This window comes from Scyliorhinus canicula, chromosome 2 (assembly GCF_902713615.1).
Source record: "Scyliorhinus canicula chromosome 2, sScyCan1.1, whole genome shotgun sequence".
NCBI lineage: Eukaryota > Metazoa > Chordata > Chondrichthyes > Carcharhiniformes > Scyliorhinidae > Scyliorhinus > Scyliorhinus canicula.
Genome location: NC_052147.1, coordinates 86,242,616 through 86,263,740, shown reverse-complemented (window position 1 = coordinate 86,263,740; position 21,125 = coordinate 86,242,616). Strand labels below are relative to the sequence as shown.

At 49.1% G+C, this 21,125-nt stretch overlaps 1 protein-coding gene across 2 annotated transcripts in view; it reads right to left on the bottom strand.

The window, feature by feature from the left end:
• The window catches only part of stard9 (StAR-related lipid transfer (START) domain containing 9), a 391,160-nt gene that overhangs the window by 226,935 nt on the left and 143,100 nt on the right, over positions 1-21,125 (bottom strand). For both annotated transcript variants that reach the window (XM_038782026.1, XM_038782033.1), the window contains exons 5-6: positions 1,296-1,328; positions 1,138-1,199 (exon numbers count right to left, since the gene is read on the bottom strand). In XM_038782026.1, the coding sequence (XP_038637954.1) occupies positions 1,138-1,199; positions 1,296-1,328 (95 nt within the window). The remainder of the gene's footprint in view (positions 1-1,137; positions 1,200-1,295; positions 1,329-21,125) is intronic.

Here is a 21,125-nt window from a genome sequence, read left to right as displayed (position 1 = left end):
CCAAAGGGACCTGGGTGTCCTTGTTCATAAATTACTGAAAGCTAACTTGCAGGTTCAAACAAGCAATAAAGAAGGCGGAATAGTTTGATAGACATTACTGCAGGAGCATTTGAGTACATGAATAAGGAAGTGCAGTTCTACAGAGACTTGGTGATACCACACCATTGTGTACAGGTTTGGTCTCCCCACCGAAGGGAGGATATACTCGCAATAGAGTGCTTGAAACAAATATTCTCTAGACGGATTTCAAGGATGGCGGGATTGTCCTATCAGGCTGGGCCTGTATTCTTTAAAAGTTTAAGACAAGGAAAGGTGATCTCATTGGAATATGTCAAGTGAAGTGGAGGTTGTTCCACTGTCAAAAATAATATGTTCTCGTATTACTGCCTGCAGTACGAACCCATGAAGTATATATATATAAAAATATATTTAGAATAAGAAACATCCAGTGCTATTCAGTTTAATTGCTAAAGATACTCCTGGTGTTTGCTTTAAAGGCTTTGCATTTAACTTCAGTCTTTCTTTTCATTTTCCTCCAATGTATTTGAGCTTGTTTTGCAAAGGTTAAAACATACAGTTAAACCTATAAATTATGGACACCTTGGGGACTGGCATCATTGCCATTATTTTCAAAAGGGTCACTCTATGCACTTCTTTTTCTTTACCTATCTCAGCAGAATGGGGAGTTCTTTATCCAGTATCCCTAGCAGCAGAGAAACCACACTTTACCTGGGGCAGAGCCGTTCAATCCTGGAGATAGAGCGGTTTCTTACCTATTCTGAACACTGGATAAAGAGGTCATCATTTCATAAAGCACTTCATTTCACAAAACCGATTTCTGCCAAATGCTAATCATCGTACAATGACCTAATGAGACTTTGGGAGAAAGAAAAGAAGCGAATTGTGATCCTGATACAGATGCAGCGCCTGTGCAATAAGCTGGATCTTGTGTGTTATAAAAGGTATGGTACATTGAGGGCTCCACAATACAATTGTGACCATCTATGTTTTCAGATTACATTTAAGACATCCAAACTTTCAGCACTAGTGCTGGATCCCAGTGAGGAGGGTGGGAGATGGAAAAAGTGAATGACAGAGAGAGATTAAGTGTCATCAATTCAAGGATTGAATTCTCACCTAACTTCTATTCTACAAGATGTTGGTTTTTCTTGATAGTCATCAACCCTGGAAAAGAGTCCCTGTGAAAAGAAACAATTTTAACACACATGCTATGAACCAACAGTGATGAAACGTGCAATAAATAATATCCAAGTTACGTTTGTAAAAGCAATTACCTTGCATATCCTTGGTGTCAGCCCAACAGATGCCTACAGGATAAAGAGGAGTAATGAGTATATGAAATTTGTACTTCAATAACTTCCTTCCTGCAATCATCTGCTCACAGTCATTTATTTCTCATTACATATTGAACTAAACAAACTGAATTTCACTTGCAATTTTTATCCTCTCACCCGCCCTAGAGTTTCTTCATTGTGACATAGTCTATGCAATTCAAAATATTTCCCACCTCCAACATTTCTTGTTGTTAATAATAATCATCTTTTTATTGTCACAAGTTGGCTTAGATGTACACTGCAATGAAGATACTGTGAAAAGCCCCTAGTCACCACATTCCGGCACCTGTTCGGGTACACGGAGGGAGAATTCAGAATTCTCAGCCGGTGTGGGAATTGAACCCGCGCTGCTGGCCTTGTTCTGCATCACAAACCAGCTGTCTAGCCCACTGAGCTAAACCAGCCACTTCTTGTAGTTACATCTTGGAGTTAATTATCAATAGCTTCCTTATAATCACTAATTCTGGCACAAAGGAAGAAACATTTTGGATTTAAATAGCACCTTTGAGGCATCAGGGCATCCTAAAGCACTTTACAGCCCATTAAAAAAAAACTTTGCAGTGTAGTCACTATTACAATGAAGGAAATACTCCAGCCATATTGCACACAGTAAGATCTCACAAACAGCCACATGGTAGTAGTCAAGTAGAACATACAAGTAATGTGCTTCAGTATGTTGGTTGAGGAATAAACAATGGCAGGGATATGGGAGACCATACCTTCCTCTTGTTGATGTTAGTGCCAGGAGACCTTCAAATGAAGAGGCCCCAGGTTGAACTTGGTACCTCAGAATGCTAGATTTTGTGATAGGTACTGAAGTAGGATTTGAACCCACAGAAGATGTGGAGGCCAATTGTTGCAATCCCAGAACACTGTCACAGGAATTCCTCAGAGCAGTGTCCTTGGCCCAACTATCTTCAGCTGCATAATCATGATCTTCCATCCACCATTAGGTCAGAATTGAACAGGTGTGGTGAGAGTAACTGCCCTTGACATCAAGGTTGTATTTAACAAGAGATGGCATCAAGGATCCCTAGCAAAACTGGAGTCAACGAGAACCAGGGGGGAAACTATCCACTGGTTGGAGTCATACCTAACTTATTGGTATGTAAAGGTTGTGGTTGTTGGACGTCAATCATCTCAGTTCCAAGGCATCACTGCAGGAGTTCCTCAGGGTAGTGCCCTAGGCCCAACCATCTTCATCTGCTTCATTAATCGCCTTCCTTCCACCAAAAGATCAGGGGCGGGATTCTCCGACCCCCCCGGGTGGGAGAATCACCAGGAGTTGGCGTGAATCCCGCGCCCGCCGTCCCCCTAATTCTCCTGCACCCCCCCCCCCCCCCCCAAAACCGACCCAGCGTGAATCGACCGCCCGCCTCGAAGAATGACGGGGTCGACTTCCGGGTGCGGCTATGACTAGCTAAGTCGCACACTTGGAAGCTCCTGCGACAAAGGTGTTTTCGGGCCAACTGGAGGGCCCCAAAGGTGCAGTAAAGACGAATCCCGGTGGGGGAAGGTCCCCTGAGGAGAACTAGACCGATTTTATGGTCGGTACCCGGAGTGGAGCGGCAAGAAAAACGGCAGCAGCTCCCCAAAAAAAGCGGGGGAAGAAAATCAAAATGGCGGCCGGCGGCGCACCGGAGGAATGGAAGAAATGGGCGGAGGAGCAGCAGGCCGCTCTCCTCCGTTTTTTCACGGAGATGAAAGTGGAGCTCCTAGAGTCCATGAACGCGACGGCCACCAGGTTGGTGGGAGCCCAGGCGATCCAAGAGGCGTCGATTAAAGAGCTGCAGCAGGAGATGACCGCGAGGGAGGAGGAGGCCACAGTCATCGGGGCAAAGGTGGAGGTGCACGAGGCACTCCACATGAAGTGGCAGAGCCGCTTCGAGGAGCTGGACACTCGGATGAGGAGGAAAAATTTGAGGATCCTGGGCCTGGAAGAAGGCCTGGAGGGGTCGGATCTCCCGGGATATGTGGCGGAGATGTTGAGCTCCCTGATGGGGGAAGGGGCCGGTCCGGCGCCCCTGGAACTGGAAGAGGCGTACCGGGTCATGGCCAGGAGGCCTAGGGCAAACGAGCCCCCGAGGGCGGTGCTGGTGCGGTTCCAGCGGCTAAGTGATCGAGAGAAAGTCCTGAGGTGGGCAAAAAGGGAGAAAAGCAGCAAGTGGCAGAACTCGACGGTAAGGGTGTACCAGGACTGGAGTGCGGAGGTGGCAAAGCGGCGGGCCCGGTACAACCGGACAAAGGCGGTGCTACACGCGAAAAAGATCAAATTTGGAATGCTGCAGCCGGCGCGCTTGTGGGTCACCTACAAGGACCAACATCATTATTTCGAGTCCCCAGAGGAGGCCTGGACCTTTGTACAAGAGGAAAAGTTGGACACGAACTAAAACCTGGGAGCACCGGCGGTCGTAGCCGCCTGGGGACTCTTGATTGAGCAAGTGGCCCTTTTCTTTTTCAGGCCAGGTCGGAACTGGGTAACAGTTTCGTGGATTGTTTGGGGTGTTTTTTCTCGAACGGTTGACTTTTCTGAATATCTTGAAGGTTCCGAGTTGTTGGGTGTTTCTGTATATTTGAACTGTTGAAATCTCTATTGTGGGTCGTTGGCTTCTTATGGGGTGTTTCTTCCCGTTTCCAATTTCCCTTAGTTATTTACCCCTTTTACCCTTTTCCTTTGGGTGCTTGGGGGTTTTTTTGTTCTTTCTTTCTTTTCGGGTTATGGTTATCTGCGGTTATTTATACTGTTTGATGGAGGGTGATGGTTGAGCACACTGTTAGTTGATAGCTAGTTAATTATTTTGTTATTTAAGTATGTAGTTAAGTATTTATGTATTTATTTGCCATTGGGTATATATATCGTTAAGTTGGGGAGACGGGACGGGGGGGGAGCGGGTTGATTATGCGGGTCTTTCTCTGGGGTTTTAAGGGGATCTTTCACGGGCGCAGATGGGGTGAACCGGGAGGAGTCGGAATGTGGCAGGAGCAGCCGGGTCAGCGGAGACCAGCTGACTCTCGGGAGTACGATGTTGGGTACATCGCGGCTAGGAGGGGTCCTAGCCGGGGGGGGGGGGGGGGGGGGGACACCGGGTTGCTGCTGGAAAGACCAGGGACGAGAAGGGGAGAGCCGGGGGGGTGGGGGGGGGGGGGGGGCCATCGCTATGGGAAGCGGGTCAGAAAAGGAGGGATGACCGGGGCGAGCAAGGGACAAGACATGGCTAATCGACAGGGAGTAGGGACGGGTCGCTCAGCGATCCGATTGATCACGTGGAACGTAAGGGGGCTGAATGGGCCGGTTAAAAGATCAAGGGTCTTCTCACACCTGAAGGCTGATGTAGCAATGCTGCAGGAGACTCATTTGAGGGTAGCAGATCAGGTCCGCCTGAGAAGGGGGTGGGTGGGACAGGTGTTCCACTCAGGCTTGGATATCAAGAACCGGGGGGTGGCGATTTTGGTGGGAAAGAGGGTGTCGTTTGTGGCGGCAGAGGTGGTGGCAGATAAGGAGGGCAGGTATGTGATGGTGAGGGGTAGGTTGCAGGGAGAGAATGTGGTACTGGTAAATGTGTATGCCCCGAACTGGGACGACGCGGGTTTTATGAGGCGCCTGCTGGGCCTCATCCCGGGACTGGAGGCAGGGGGCCTGATCATGGGAGGGGACTTTAATACGGTGCTAGACCCTGGGCTGGATAGATCGAGTTCCAGGACGAATAGGAGGCCGGCAGCGGCAGAGGTGTTAAGGGGGTTCATGGAGCAGATGGGAGGGGTAGACCCATGGAGATTTGGTAGGCCTAGGGCGAGGGAGTATTCTTTTTTCTCCCACGTCCACAGAGTGTACTCTCGGATCGATTTTTTCGTATTGAACATGGGGCTGATACCGAGAGTGCAGGACACGGAGTACTCGGCCATTGCGATATCGGACCATGCACCACATTGGGTGGACGTGGACATGGGGGAGGCGCGGGATCAACGCCCGTTGTGGCGCCTGGATGTAGGGCTGTTGGCGGACAAAGAGGTGTGCAGAAGGGTGAGAACGGGCATTGAGAACTATCTGGGTACGAATGACACAGGTGAGGTGCAGGTGGGGACGGTCTGGGAGGCCTTGAAAGCAGTGATTAGAGGAGAGCTGATCTCCATAAGGGCACACAGAGAGAGGAAGGAGAGGCAGGAAAGGGAGATGCTGGTGGGGGAGCTCCTAGAAGTAGATAGGAAATATGCGGCGGCACCAGAGGAGGGGCTATTAAGGGAGCGGCGTAGCTTGCAGGCCAGGTTCGACCTACTGACCACTAGGAAGGCGGAAATGCAGTGGAGAAGGGCGCAGGGTGCGGCGTATGAGTACGGGGAAAAGGCGAGCAGGATGCTGGCACACCAGCTTCGTAAGCGAGATGCAGCCAGAGAGATTGGGGGAGTGAGAGAGAGGGGTGGGGATGTAGTGCAGAAGGGGCAAGAGGTGAATAGGGTCTTTAGGGACTTCTATAGGGAATTGTATAGGTCTGAACCGCCGAAGAGGAGAGGGGGAATGAAGAACTTTCTCGACAAATTGGGGTTCCCAAAGGTACAGGAGGAGCTGGTAGAAGGGTTGGGGGCGCCGATAGAGCTGCAGGAGCTAATTAAAGGGATAGGCCAGATGCAGGCGGGGAAGGCGCCGGGGCCGGATGGGTTCCCGGTGGAGTTTTACAGGAAATTTGTGGACTTGGTGGGTCCAGTGCTGGTGAGAGCCTTTAATGAGGCGCGCGAGGGGGGGGTTCTGCCCCCAACAATGTCGCAGGCCCTGATCTCCTTGATTTTGAAGCGGGACAAGGACCCGGTTCAGTGCGGGTCCTACAGGCCCATCTCCCTCCTAAATGTTGACGCCAAGCTGTTAGCAAAGGTCCTGGCAACCAGGATAGAGGACTGTGTGCCAGGGGTAGTCCATGAAGACCAGACGGGGTTCGTGAAGGGACGCCAACTTAACACAAATGTCCGGAGATTGTTAAATGTGATTATGATGCCAGCAGTGGAAGGGGAGGCGGAGATAGTGGTAGCGCTGGACGCGGAGAAGGCATTTGACAGGGTGGAGTGGGAATACTTGTGGGAGACGTTGGAAAGGTTTGGGTTTGGGGAGGGATTTATCAAGTGGGTAAAACTGCTCTATTCAGCTCCGATGGCAAGTGTGGTAACAAACGGGAGGAGGTCAGAATATTTTGGGCTCCATCGAGGTACTAGGCAGGGATGTCCCCTATCCCCCTTACTCTTTGCATTAGCGATTGAGCCGTTGGCGATGGCACTGAGGGGTTCAGGGGGGTGGAGAGGACTGACAAGGGGAGGGGAGGAACATCGGGTCTCGCTTTATGCGGATGATTTGTTGTTGTATGTGGCAGACCCGGAGGGGGGAATGCCGGAGGTAATGGGGATACTAGCGGAGTTCGGGGACTTTTCGGGGTATAAATTAAATCTGGGGAAAAGTGAGGTCTTTGTAATACACCCGGGAGACCAAGGGGAGGGAATTGGGAGGCTCCCCTTCAAAAGAGCAGTTAAAAGTTTTAGGTACTTGGGGGTGCAGGTGGCAAAGAACTGGGGGACCCTCCACAAGTTGAACTTTTCCAGACTGGTGGAACAGATGGAGGAGGAGTTTAAGAGGTGGGACATGGTGCCGCTGTCGCTGGCAGGGAGGGTGCAGTCAGTTAAAATGACGGTCCTCCCGAGGTTCTTGTTTTTGTTCCAGTGTCTGCCCATCTTCCTCCCCAGGGCCTTTTTCAAGAAGGTAACGAGTAGTATCATGGGGTACGTGTGGGCACATGGCACCCCGAGAGTTAGAAGGGTCTTTTTGGAGCGGAGTAGGGATAGTGGAGGGCTGGCGTTACCCAACCTTTCAGGATATTACTGGGCGGCAAATACATCGATGGTACGAAAGTGGATGATGGAAGGGGAGGGGGCAGCCTGGAAGCGCATGGAGAGGGCGTCCTGCGGCAGCATAAGCTTAGGGGCACTGGTAACGGCACCATGGCCGCTCCCTCCCACGAGGTATACCACGAGCCCGGTGGTGGCGGCCACCCTCAAGATCTGGGGGCAGTGGAGGCGACACAGGGGGGAAGTGGGAGGTCTGATAGGGGCACCACTAAGAGGGAACCACAGATTTGCGCCGGGAAATACAGGAGGGGGATTCCAGAGCTGGCAGAGGGCGGGTATTAGACAACTGAGGGACTTGTTTATAGAGGGGAGGTTTGCGAGCTTGGGAGAGCTGGAGGAGAAATTTGGGCTCCCCCCGGGGAACACGTTCAGGTACCTCCAAGTGAAGGCATTTGCCAGACGACAGGTAGAGGGGTTCCCCGCGCTTCCCGACAGGGGGGTGAGTGATAGGGTGCTATCAGGGGTCTGGGTCGGGGAGGGGGAAGATCTCGGACATCTATAAGATTATGCAGGAGGTGGAGGAGGTACCAGTAGTGGAGCTGAAAGATAAGTGGGAGTTAGAGCTGGGGGAACAGATAGAGGACGGGACATGGGCAGACGCCCTGGAGAGGGTCAACTCGTCGTCGTCATGTGCGAGACTAAGTCTCATTCAATTTAAGGTACTGCATAGAGCCCACATGACGGGGACAAGGATGAGTCGGTTTTTCGGGGGTGAAGACAGGTGTATTAGATGTTCGGGAAGCCCTGCGAATCACGCACATATGTTTTGGGCATGTCCGGCACTGGAGGAGTTCTGGAAGGGGGTGGCAGGGACGGTGTCGAGAGTGGTGGGGTCCAGGGTCAAGCCAGGATGGGGACTTGCGATCTTCGGGGTTGGGGTGGAACCGGGGGTACAGGAGGCGAGGGAGGCTGGAATACTAGCCTTTGCGTCCTTGGTGGCTCGGAGGAGGATCTTGATTCAGTGGAGGGACGAAAGGCCTCCGAGTGTTAACACCTGGTTAAACGACATGGCAAACTTCATCCAATTGGAAAGGATCAAATTCGCCCTGAGAGGGTCGGTGCAGGGGTTTTTCAGGCGATGGCAACCCTTCCTAGACCTCTTAGATCAGAGATAGAAACTGAGGCCGTGACAGCAGCAACCCGGGAGGGGAGGGGAGGGCGGGAGGGGAGGGGGGACAACGACGAAGGAAGTACGGTAGCGGTGGTGGCACGGGCAAGGCCTGCCCGAGGACACTGCCAGAAATGATAAGTTGGTCTGACTGCCGGTTCGCCGGCGGGGGTGGGGGGGGGGGGGGACGCGCGAGTAGGGGGTGGGGGGGGACTTTTTTGTTAAGTAGGGGGGTTTGACTTTGTTTTGTTATAATTTAAATGTAAATGTAGGGGGGGTTAAAATGTTTGTATTTTGAAAAATTTTTTCAATAAAAATTATTTAAAAAAAAAGAAGAATGACGGGGTCCGGCGCGACTCAATGGGCGACAAGTCTGCCCGAAATCTCCGGCCTGAAGTCCCGCCCATCTGTTGCCGGTCCTGCCGGCGTAAATTGGAGTAGGTCCCTTACCGGCGGGACCTGGCGGCGCAGGCGGACTCCGGGGTTCTGGGGGGGGGGGGGGAGATCTGGCCCCAGGAGATGCCCCCACGGTGGCCTGGCCCGCGATCGGGGCCCACCGATCCGCGGGCGGGCGTGTGCCATGGGGGCACTCTATCCTTCCGCACCGGAGGCCACGGTCCTCCGCCATTCCCAGTGCGGAAGTGAATCCCTCTGCGCATGCACGGGGATGATGCCAGCATGCGCTGGCCCACCCACGCATGCGCCGACTCGCGCCAAACGGCGGAGGCCCTTTCCCGCCGGCCGGCAGGGCGCCAACCACTCTGGGGCAGGCCTAGCCCCAGAAGGTGCGGAGGATTCCCGCCGGGACCCCCCGCCCCGCGGGTAAGGGTGAATCCCGCCCCAGAAGTAGGAATTTTCGTTCATAATTACACAATGTTCAGCACCATTCGCAACTCTTCAATCCAAGCCCATATGCAGCAAAACAACATTCAAGCTTGGGCTGAAATGTGGTGTGAATATGACTTACCACTTAGGTGTCGGGTAATGACCATCTCCAACAAGAAAAAAATCCAACCATCTCTCCTTCACATTCAATGGCAGTCTAATTGCTGAAACCCCCACTATCAACATCTGGGGATCGCTATTATCAGAAATTGAATTGGACCAGATAAATAAATACTGAGACTCCTCGAGGTCAGAGGCTAGAAATCCTGCAGAGTGTGGCTCGCCTCCTAACCCCCAAAGATTGTCCACAGTCTACAAGGTACAAATCAGGAGTGTGATGGAATACTCTTCACTTGCCTGGAAGACTGTAGCTCCACCAACACTCAAGAAACTCAGCACAATCTGGGACAAAGCAACCCGCTTGATTGGCACTCCATTCACCACCTCAGAGATCTTCTCCCTCCACCACACAGTGGCAGTTCTATGTACCATCTTCAAGATGCAGTGCAGCAGCTCACCAAGGCGCCTCCCAAACCCACGACCTCTACCACTTAGAAGGGGACAAGGACAGCAGATACATTGGAACGCACATGCAAGTTCCCCTCCAAGCCACACACCACCCTGATTTGGAACTCTATCACTGTTCCTTTATTGTTGCTGGGTCAAAATCCTGGAACTCCCTCTCCAACAGTACTGTAGGTGTACCTCCACCACATAAATTGCACTGGTTCAAGGTGGCAGCCCACCAGCACCTTCTCAAGGGCAATACAAATCCTTGCAAAACCAATGATGCTCACATCGCGTAAAATAATTTAAAAAAACACTGGAGTGAGGTTTGACCGATGATCAACAGACTCACATGAGTGCTAAGACCATGTCAAGATTGGTGCAATAGACAGAATGTACATCCTCAGTTCACACACCGCCTGATATCATTTATGACACACGCACAAGAAAACAAACCAGGAAAATAAAACTATCAGCAAAATGAATTGATTGTTACATGCAGTAAGCATAATAATAAAGTGGGGAAGTTTGAATTGAAACACTTGTTTTGCAAAGAACATTTTCCAGCAATACATGTCCTTTGCTGTGTGTGGTATTAAGCTGCAGAATATAACATGCCAAATTTTATCTGGGAATAAAAAGAATTGGAAGGTTAGAAATATACATCAAAAATAGGAGGGGGCCATTTGGCCCTTTGAGCTGCTCTGCCATTCATTATGATCATGGCTGATCATCAGGTTCAATACCCTGATCTGATCCCGCCTTCCCCCCCATATCCCTTAGCCCCGAGAAATTCCTTCAGAACATTTTGGCCTCAACTACTTTCTATGGTAGTGAATTACACAGATTCACCACTCTCTGGGTGAAGAAATTTCTCCTCACCTCAGTCCTAAAAGGTTTATCCCTTATCCTCAAATTATGACCCCTAGTTCTGGCCTTATTTCTGAATCTATCCTGTCTAGTCCTGTTAGAAGTTTTTATGCGATCCCCTCACTCTTCTAAACTCCAATGAGTATAATCCTAACCAAATTAGTCTCCATCCCAGGAATCAGCCTGGTAAACCTTCGCTGCACTCCCTCCATAGTAAGAATATCCTTCCTCAGATAAGGAACCAAAAACTGCATACAATACTCAGATGTGATTTCACCAATGCCCTATACAATTGCTGAACTCTATTCCTGAACTCAAATCCTCTCGTTATTAAGGCCAACATACCATTTGCTTTCTTTACTGCCTACTGTACCTGCACCCGTACTTTCAGCGACTGATGCACAAGGACACTAAGGTCTCTGAGTATCCACCTCTCTCAATTTACACCTGTTCAAATACTAAGCTGCCTTCCTATTTTTGCTACCGAAGCGGATAACCTCATATTTATCCACGTCATACTGCATCTGGCATGAAAATGCCCACTCACTCAGCTTAAGTCCCACTGAAGCATCTCTACATCCTCCTCACAGCTCACCCTCCCATCCAACTTTGTATCATATGCAAACTTGGAGATAAAACATTTAGTTCCCCTGTCCAAATCATTAATACATAATGTGAACAGTTAGGTTCCTAGCACAGATCCCTGCGGTACCCCACTATCCACTGCCTGCCAATCAGGAAAAGACCCTTTTATTCCAACCTTTTGCTTCCTGTTTACTAACCAGCTTTCTATCCATCTCAAGACCCTACCCGTATTCAAATGCGCTTTAACTTAACATGGTAGTCTGCTATATTTTTTTTATAGCAATTTGCTTGCCGAGATTTTGTTTAAAACCTTCTGACAGTCTAAGTAAACCACATCCACCGGTTCTCCCTGGTCAACTCTACTAGTTACATCTTCAAAAGAATTCTACTAGATTGGTCAAGCATGGTTTTCCATTTCTTAAATCCATGCTAACTTTGCCTGCTTACACCACTGCTTTCCAAATGCTGTGCTATGAAATCCTTGATAATCAGCTTCCCTAATACCAACATTAAGCTCACTAGTTTATAGTTCCCTGTTTCTCTCTACAGCCCTTTTTGAATAGTGGGGTTGTATTAGCTACCCTCAAATCTTTAGGAACCATTCCAGAGTCCAAAGAACTTTGGAAAATGAACGCCAGTGGATCTACTATTTCAAGGGCTACTTCCTTAAGTACGCTGGGATGAAGATTATCAGACCCTGGAGGTTTGTCTGCCGTCAATACCATTAATTTCTCCAAAATAATTTCTTTACTAATACTAATTTCCTTCAGCTCCTCACTAAAACTTGTGCTTCTCAGAACTTCAGGTACATTATTCATGTCTTCCTTTGTGAAGACACAAGCAAAGTATGAATTTAGTTCCTCAGCCATTTCTTTGTTCCCTGTTATGAATTCCCCTTTTTGACTGTAACGGGTCTAGATTAGTTTTTAATCAATCTTTTTCTCTTTACATACCTATAAAAACATTTACAGTCAGTTTTTATGTTCCCCACTAACTTACTTTCACCTTGTATTTTCTTCATCTTAATCAATCTCTCTTTGCTGATTTTGAACTGTTCCCAATCCTCAGGTCTATTCCCTTTTCTTGCTAATTAGTATGCCTCTTCTTTGAGTCTAATGTCATCTCTAATTTCCCTTTTAAGATATGGTTTGGCCACAATTCCCTTTCTATTGGTGCACCAAATAGGAATAAACAACTTTTGGTGTTCACCTATTCGTTCCTTAGATGCCTGCCATTGCCTAACTACTGTCCTTCCTTTTAGTAATGTTTCCCAGTTTGCCATACCCAGCTCATACCATCACATAGTGACCTTTATTGAGGCTCAGGACCCTGGTCTCAGACACAATTACCTCACTATCCACCTTGGTAAAGAATTCTATCATATTATGGTCACTCATCCCCAAGGGTTGTCCCACACTAGATTGCCAACTGATCCTTTCGAATTGCACAACACCCAGTCCAACGTGGCCTGTTCCCTTGTTGCTCAACACATTGTTCCAGAAAACCATCCAGTAAACACCCCAGAAATTCCTCCTCTATTGTACCATGACTAATTTGACTCACCCAATCTATATGCAGATCTGTAGGACTTTATAGAGATAGGGAAGGGTGAGATCATGGATCTGAAAACAAGGATGGGAATTTTAAAACCAAGAGTTAATGTATGCCAGCAAGCACAGGGTGACTGGCTTAAGCAAAACATGACCCATGAAAGGACACAAGCAGCAGGTTTTGGATAACCTGAAGTATAGAGGGAAGAAAGTGGAAGACACCTCCAGTAATTATTGGAATAGTCTAGTTCAGAGGTAGCAACGGCAGGGATGAGCTAAGGTAAGAGCACAGTAGGTCAATATTAGCGATAACGGAGTGCTGCTTTGTTGCTCTGAGTGCAACTGGAGTTTGGTGAAAAGGAATAAAAGGAATAAACTTCGAGGAAATTTACAGGCGCTCAGCTGAAACTAGTTAATTAGATAACTAGTTCAATCCAGTTTCAGAAACCTTGATTAAGGGGTCATAAAAGGAGGGCTCCTTCAGTGCTGCCTCATTGCACTAAAAATGCAACTGGAGTTTTGTGAAAGAGGGAGTTAATCAGTCCCGTCTTTCTCCGAATGGTGAGCACTTCTGCTCTTTAAAATGAAAGCAAGGTCTTAGGGTATATGGTGCATTAGGGGAAAGAGGGACTTTGAGTAGCTCTTACAGCACAGAGCACTGAAGGTCAGAGAGAGTGTGAATGTTGTGATGAGCAGCTGAGCTGAGCAGAGCAGCCCAGCGTACATTTGCTCAATCCATAGGTAGAGCTCCTGAGGTGACTCACATGGGATAAGTGGAAGCTGCTTGCTGGGTGGGTACAGATGTTGAATATTCATACTACTATTAACACTTAAAGTTTTTAAAGTCTTTATTTTATGGTTTGTATGGGCTATATTCTGTATTAACAAGATCAATGGATGAAGGGTCCTCAAGTAGTTGATAGTATTTGATTTTAAGAGTCCTTTAAAAGTTGGATCCGAAGGGCAGGAGAGCGCAAAGTTATGGTTTGTTCTTCTTGCTCTACGTGGGATGCCAAGGCCAGCATATTATCAGGAAGTGTCTCCAGCTGAGGCTCCTGGAAGCCCGGGTTTCAGAGCTGAAGCAACAGCCGAGGATAATGTGGAGCATTTGTGAGGCAGAGAGTATCATGGGTAGCACATATAGAATGGTGGTTACACTGCAGGCTAAGACTCCACAGACAGAAAGCAAACGAGTGACCATCAGGCAGAGCAAGAGGACTAGACAGGCAGTGCAGGAATTCTCTGTGGACATTTCCCTGAAAAACAGATATCCCACTTTGGATACTATTGAGGAGAATGGTCCCTCAGGTGAGGAAGTGACAGCCAATTTAGTTGCACCAAGGTTGGGCTTGGCTGCACAAGGGAGGAGTAAAAGTGTGAAATGCGATAGTTATAGGGAATTCAATTGTAAGGGGAACAGATTGGAGTTTCTGTGGCCGCAAAACAAGACTCCAGAATGGTATGTTGCCTCCCTGGTTCTAGAGTCAGGGATGCCTTGGGGAGATTCTGGAGTTGGAGGGTAAACAGCCAATGGTCAACACCTCCACCCTATCCCCCTAACCCAGTACCCCACCCAACACTAAGGGCACTTTTGGACACTAAGGGCAATTTATCATGGCCAAACCACCTAACCTGCACATCTTTGGACTGTGGGAGGAAACCGGAGCACCCGGAGGAAACCCACGCACACACAGGGAGAATGTGCAGACTCCGCACAGACAGTGACCCAAGCCGAGAATCGAACATGGGACCCTGGAGCTGTGAAGCAATTGTGGTAACCACAATGCTACCGTGCTGCTCTTCTGCCAGAGAACATCATAGGCCATAGGCGAGTACATTACTAACAACCAGAATGAGGAAGTCTCATCTTCTACATTCTGGAAGGCACTGAAGTTGGTGATTAGGGGAGAGATAATAGCTGACAAGGCTCAGAGACTGGAAGAGAGGGTGGCTAGGCAGCAACTGATCCACTCCACCCTGGAGGTCGACAGAAGGTGCTCTGACTGTAGAGCTTCAGACGGAGAGGAAAAAAGCTACAAACGGACTTTAACCTGCTATCCACCAGGAAGGCACCAACTCCGCCAGACACGGGACCTTTTATGAACACTAAGAGAAAGCTCGCTGCCTGTTGGCTCACCAGCTGAGAAAGCAGACAGCCACGAGTGAGATAGCCCACGTTAAGGACAGCAGAAGCAGACTGGTAAGCGGAACCAAAAAAGGTCAACCAAGCATTTGAGGCCTTTTACCGGGGACTGTACCCCTCTGAGCCCCCGACGGGGACTCGTGGATAAAACAATTCCTCCATGAACTGGACATGCCAGTCGTGGGGGACAATAGGCAGAGGGAGCTGACTTCTGTAAAAACTTCTGACCAGCTCTGGCCCGTACCTACGGGAGATGTTCTCAGACTCACTAGCAAGGGACACTCTGCCTCCTATGCTACCATAGCCCATCATATCGCTGATACCCAAAAAAGTCAAGGACCCGACAGAGTGCAGATCGTATAGGCCTACTTCATTGCCTAATGTAGATGCAAATATACCAAGAGACTGGAGGACTGTGGACCAGAGATGCTCGCAGAGGACTAGGCCGACTTTGTCAAGGGCAGAGAGCTAACTGCGAACACCAGACGGCTGCTGAATGTGATAATCACCCCTTCCAGGGAGAGAACACCAGAGATGATCGTCTCTCTGGATGCAGAAAAGGCCTTTGACAGAGTCGAATAGAAGTACCTCAGTGGTACTGAAGCTGTTTGGGCTAGGGACGGGATTCACCTCGTGAGTGAAACTCCTGTACAACGCACCTAAGGCGAGCGTTCAGGCCAACTCCACCAGCTGAATACTTCCAGTTGCACAGAGGCAGAAAGCAGGATGCCCACTGTCCCCGTTCCTGTTCGTCCTGGCAATTGAACATCTGCCGATCGCCTTGCGAGACGCAAGAGGCTGGAAGGGTATCCAAAGAGGAGGCAGGGAGCACAGAGTTGCGCTCTATGCAGATGAACTGCTCCTCTGAGCTTGGACACACAGAATGGCTTGAAGGAAATCGTGAAGCTCCTGGAAGAGTTTGTCATAGAATTTACAGTGCAGGAGGCCATTCGGCCCATTGAGTCTGCACCAGCTCTTGGAAAGAGCACCCTACCCAAGCCCACACCTCCACCCTATCCCCATAACATAGTAACCCCACCCAACACAAGGGCAATTTAGCATGGCCAATCCACATAACCTGCACATTTTTTGGATGGCCAATCCACCTAACCTACACATCTTTGGACTGTGGGAGGAAGCACCCGGAGGGAACCCACACACACACACGGGGAGAACCTGCAGACTCCACACAGACAGATCCAGCGGGGAATCGAACCTGGGACCCTGGAGCTGTGAAGCAATTATTCTAACCACTATGCTACCGTGCTGCCCGTGTGCACCACAGATGGTCACAGAGGACCAGGTGGGCTTTGTCAAGGGCAGAGAGCTGCCTGCAAACATCAGATGGCTGCTGAATGTGATAATGGCCCCATCCGGGAGAGAAGAGCAGACGTGATAGTCTCCCTGGACGCAGAAAAGGTGTCCTATGGTTTGAGGCCTTGGAATCATAAAATACAGCATGGGTCAGCTGACTCACAGAAGCACAGTGGGGGGCAAGCAGGTGTTAAGCTGGACATTGACTTGGGGGGGTTGGGTTTATAGAGCTGTTGCTGGGGGGGGGGGAGCTGCTTTGCTGACGGGGAGGAACTGTTACTAGGGGACAAATGGGAGGTTGGGAACGGTGAATGCACAAGAGGGGGCTCGAGGAGGCTGAGGCGGAGGGCGTGAGCTAGAGGCTGGCCTAAAAAGGGCGATGGCTAGTTGGCAGGAGGGGGGGAATCAAAGAAGGGGAGGGGTAGTAAAAATGTTAAATTCAGTAATTTTTTAGTGGCGTGAATTTGAACAATCTCAGCTTCTTTAATCTTTCCACACTACTGAAACTGTGATAAATTGCTCATATTCAATAACATATGTCACATCCACATGGCTCTTTGTATATCCCATTTCCTCTTGGATTTTGTTTACTGTCACATGTACCAAGCTACAGTGAAAGTATTTTTCTGCGAGCAGCTCAACAGATTATTAAGTACATGAAAAGAAAAGAAACTAAAAGAAAATACATAAAAGGGCAACACAATGTAACTACATAACACCGGCTTTGGGTGAAGCATACAGGTTGTAGTGTTAATGAGGTCAGTCCATAAGAGGGTCGTTTAAGGTAACAGTGGGGAAGAAGCTGTTTTTGAGACTGGTCGTGCGTGTTCTCAAACTTTTGTATCTCCTGCCCGATGGAAGAAGTTGGAAGAGCGAGTAAGCCGGGTGGGAGGGGTCTTTGATTATGCTGCCCACTGCCCCCAGGTAGCGGGAGGTGTAGATGGAGTCACTGGATGGGAGGCAGGTTCATGTGATGGACTGGGCTGTGTTCACAACTCTCCAGTTTCTTGCGGTGTTGGGCTGGGCAGTTGTTTCTTGCTGTGTTGGGTTGGGCAGTGGTGTGTGTACAGGGAGTATAGTAGGGGGCTAAGTACAAAGTCTTGCGGGGCCTCAGTATTGAGGACTATTGTGGAAGAGGTGTTGTTGTTTATTCTTACTGATTGTGGTCTGCGAGTTAGAAAGTAGAGGATCCAGTTGTAGAGTAGGGAGCCAAGCCCTAGGTTTTGGAGCTGGGATTATGGTGTTGACGGCGGAGCTGTAGTCAATAAATAGGAGTCTGATGTAGGAGTCCTTGTTGTAGAGATGCCATAGGGATGAGTGTAAGGCCAGAGAGATGGCGTCTGCTGTGGACTGGTTGCGGCGGTATGCAAATTGCAGTGGATCAAGGCATTCTGGGAGTATGGAGGTGATGCGCTTCATGACCAACCCCTCAAATACAGGGGCTGTTTAGCACAGGGCTAAATCGCTGGCTTTGAAAGCAGACCAAGCAGGCCAGCAGCACGGTTCGATTCCCGTAACAGCCTCCCCGAACAGGCGCCGGAATGTGGCGACTAGGGGCTTTTCACAGTAACTTCATTTGAAGTCTACTCGTGACAATAAGCGATTTTCATTTTTTTTTTCAAACTGAAGTCAGGGCCACCGGACGAAGTCATTGAGATACGTTGCCTGTTTTTTTCTTTGGCACCGGTAAGGTGGTGGTCTTCTTGAAGCAAGTGGAGTGGAGTAGGGATAGGTTAAAGATGTCCGCGAATACATCTGCCAGCTGACCCGCGCAGGCTCTTAGTACATGACCAGGGATCCCGTCCGGACCCGTCGCCTTCCGAGGGTTCACTTTCAGGAAAGCCGATCTGTCTTTGGAAGCTGTGATGGTGGGTACGGGTGTGTTATAGGCTGCTGGGCCATTCGACAGCGGATCGCTGGTTTCCTGCTCGAACCGAGCACAGAATGCATTGAGTTCATCGGGGAGGGGTGCGCTGCTGCTGGAGATGCTGCTCGGCTTCGCTTTGTAGCCCGTTATGTTGTTTAGGCCTTGCCACAACCGCTGAGAGTCTGTAACTCTTTATAAATACCTTGTATTTTTTTTAATTTATGTTGCTTTCTTTAGAACAGCCCTTCTAAATTTTGCATTAATCAGCCATCAAATTAGACCTTCATAATTTTAGCTCTGAATTCAACTGTTTTTATGTGGTGAGTTTTAACAGCTTCAATCCATTTCCAATTATTCCTGCTACATTCCTCAAATATCCACGGGTGGATACACTAAGACATGAGCTGAACCAATTAACTGAGCAAACTTTCTTTTCAGTGGCTCAGCTAACCACTGTAAAATGGATGTTAATGTAATTCAATATTCCTGTGTGTAATTTTCACCCCAATCTCTTAAGTATTGGATTCAAACGGGATACAATTTCAAGATGAACAGGCCACTCTTGGACACGAACTGATGGTAGTGATAGGGTTGGATTTGCTTATTGTCATGTGTATCGGGGTACAGTGGAAAGTATTGTTCTGCGTGCAGCTCAGACAGATCATTTGGGGCCTCACGGTAGCATGGTGGTTAGCATCAATGCTTCACAGCTCCAGGGTCCCAGGTTCGATTCCCGGCTTGGGTCACTGTCTGTGTGGAGTCTGCACGTCCTCCCCGTGTGTGCGTGGGTTTCCTCCGGGTGCTCCGGTTTCCTCCCACAGTCCAAAGATGTGCGGGTTAGGTGGATTGGCCATGCTAAATTGCCCGTAGTGTAAGGTTAATGGGGGGATTGTTGGGTTATGGGTATAGGGTGGATACGTGGGTTTAAGTGGGGTGATCATTGTTCGGCACAACATCGAGGGCCGAAGGGCCTGTTCTGTGCTGTACTGTTCTATGTTCTATTCCGTACATGAAAAGAAAATACATAATAGGGCAAACAAAATACACTTATTCCAGTGTTTAGTTAGAGCAGCGTCACTATCTAGCATTCTAGAATGGCTGATTTTTTTTTCTCTACCGCAGTGCAAGCATCCTGTGGCCAACTCTTGTTTTCAAAAGTACTGCACTGGTTGAAAAGTTCTTTAAAACATCCAATGGTTGTGAAAGGTGCTGTAAAAATGCAAGTTTTCTTCTATCTCTCCCATCAGCTTTTTCAATTAGAATTGAAGATCCGTGTGGCCGTGATTTTTCAATCTTGTGCAAACTAGATCAGAAATTCCCACCCAAAGTTAATGGACTTTTGACTGCCACTCCAGATTTTCTGTCCCGCTGTGATATTTCCCGCCAGGGGAGGGACTGGAAAATGACGTACTGTGACTTAGCTACACACCACTTACCAAAATGAGCTTATGGGTGGAGGTGAAATTTAAATAACTTTAAAAACCCAGCTACGGTGGCTCAGTGGGTAACAATTCCACCTCTAAGTCAGAGGTTTGAGAGTTTAAGTCCCATTCCTGTGGTTTAAGTACATAATCTAGGGTAAAACCTAATTGCCACACTGAGGAATTGCTACACCGTTGGAAGTGCCATCTTTTGCGTGAGACATCAAAGCTCCAAGATGCAAAATGATGCTATAACGCCATTTCGAAGAGGAGCAGGGGCGCTCTCTTTGATGCCTTGGCCAATATTGATCCTTCAAACAATGTTACTAAAGACGTTGGGTTGGGGATATATTTTCTTGTTGTTTATGGGTGGAGTTGTACTTGAATTGACTGCCATATTTAGTACATCACAACAGTGACTACTGCTCCAAACTGTCATTAACCCTATGCACTTTGGAACGTGTTGAGGTTGTGAAAGACACAATATAAACAATAATATAATAATCACTTATTGTCACAAGTAGGCTTCAATGATGTTACTGTGAAAAGCCCCTAGTCGCCACATTCCGGCGTCTGTTCGGGGAGGCCAGTATGGGAACTGAACCCGCGCTGCTGCCTTGTTACATACATAGATACATAAAACATACGATACAGAAGGAGGCCATTCGGCCCATCGTGTCTGCACCGACCCACTTAAGCCCTTACTTCCACCCAATCCCCAAAACCCAGGGCGCAATTCTCCGCTCCCCACACCGGGTGGGAGAATCGTGGGAGGACCGGGCGACTCATTTCACGCCCCCCTGGCGTCCCCCGCAATTCTCCCAACCCCCGCTCGGAAGAATCGCCGGTCGCCGTCCCGCTCGCCGTTTTTCACAAAGGCAAAGACGGCCACCGCGCATGCGCGGGTTTGAGCCGTCAGCCGTCGTGACGTCAGCGGCGCATGCGCGGGTTGGAGCCGGCCAACCTGCGTATGCATGGCTGACGTCACATAGGCGCCGCCGTCACGTCATTCTCGGCGCGCCGCCTTGACGCAAGCGTCAAGGCCCGGCGGCCGAGAATAACGGAGCGCCGCTCCTAGCCCCCCGGGTGGGGGTGAATACGGTGAGAGGAGCAGGCTCCGAGGCCGTCGTGAAACTCGGCCGTGTTCACGACGGCCTTCACGATTTTTCCCGGAAGCGGAGAATTCCGCCCCCAATACTTCCTAACCTTTTTTGGACACTAAGGGCAATTTAGCATGGCCAATCCACCTAACCTGCACGTCTTTGGACTGTGGGAGGAATCCGGAGCACCCGGAGGAAACCCACGCAGACATGGAGAACATGCAGACTCCGCACAGTGACCCAGCGGGGAATCGAACCTGGGACCCTGGCACTGTGAAGCCACAGTGCTATGCACTGTGCTACTGTTCTGCATTACAAGCCAACTGTTTAGCCCACTGTACTAAACCAGCCCCTTACAAGTCTTTCTTTCATTACTAAACCAAGTTCACCCAATTTCATTCCCTGGTGATGACCTGCACTACGGGCTTGACTCTTCACAGCTTCCTCAATTTAAAAATAATTGAAACATTTTGATGTTTGAATTCCCCTCAACCGTCAGCTGTCGAGGGAAATTTTACTACATTAATTCTTGGGATA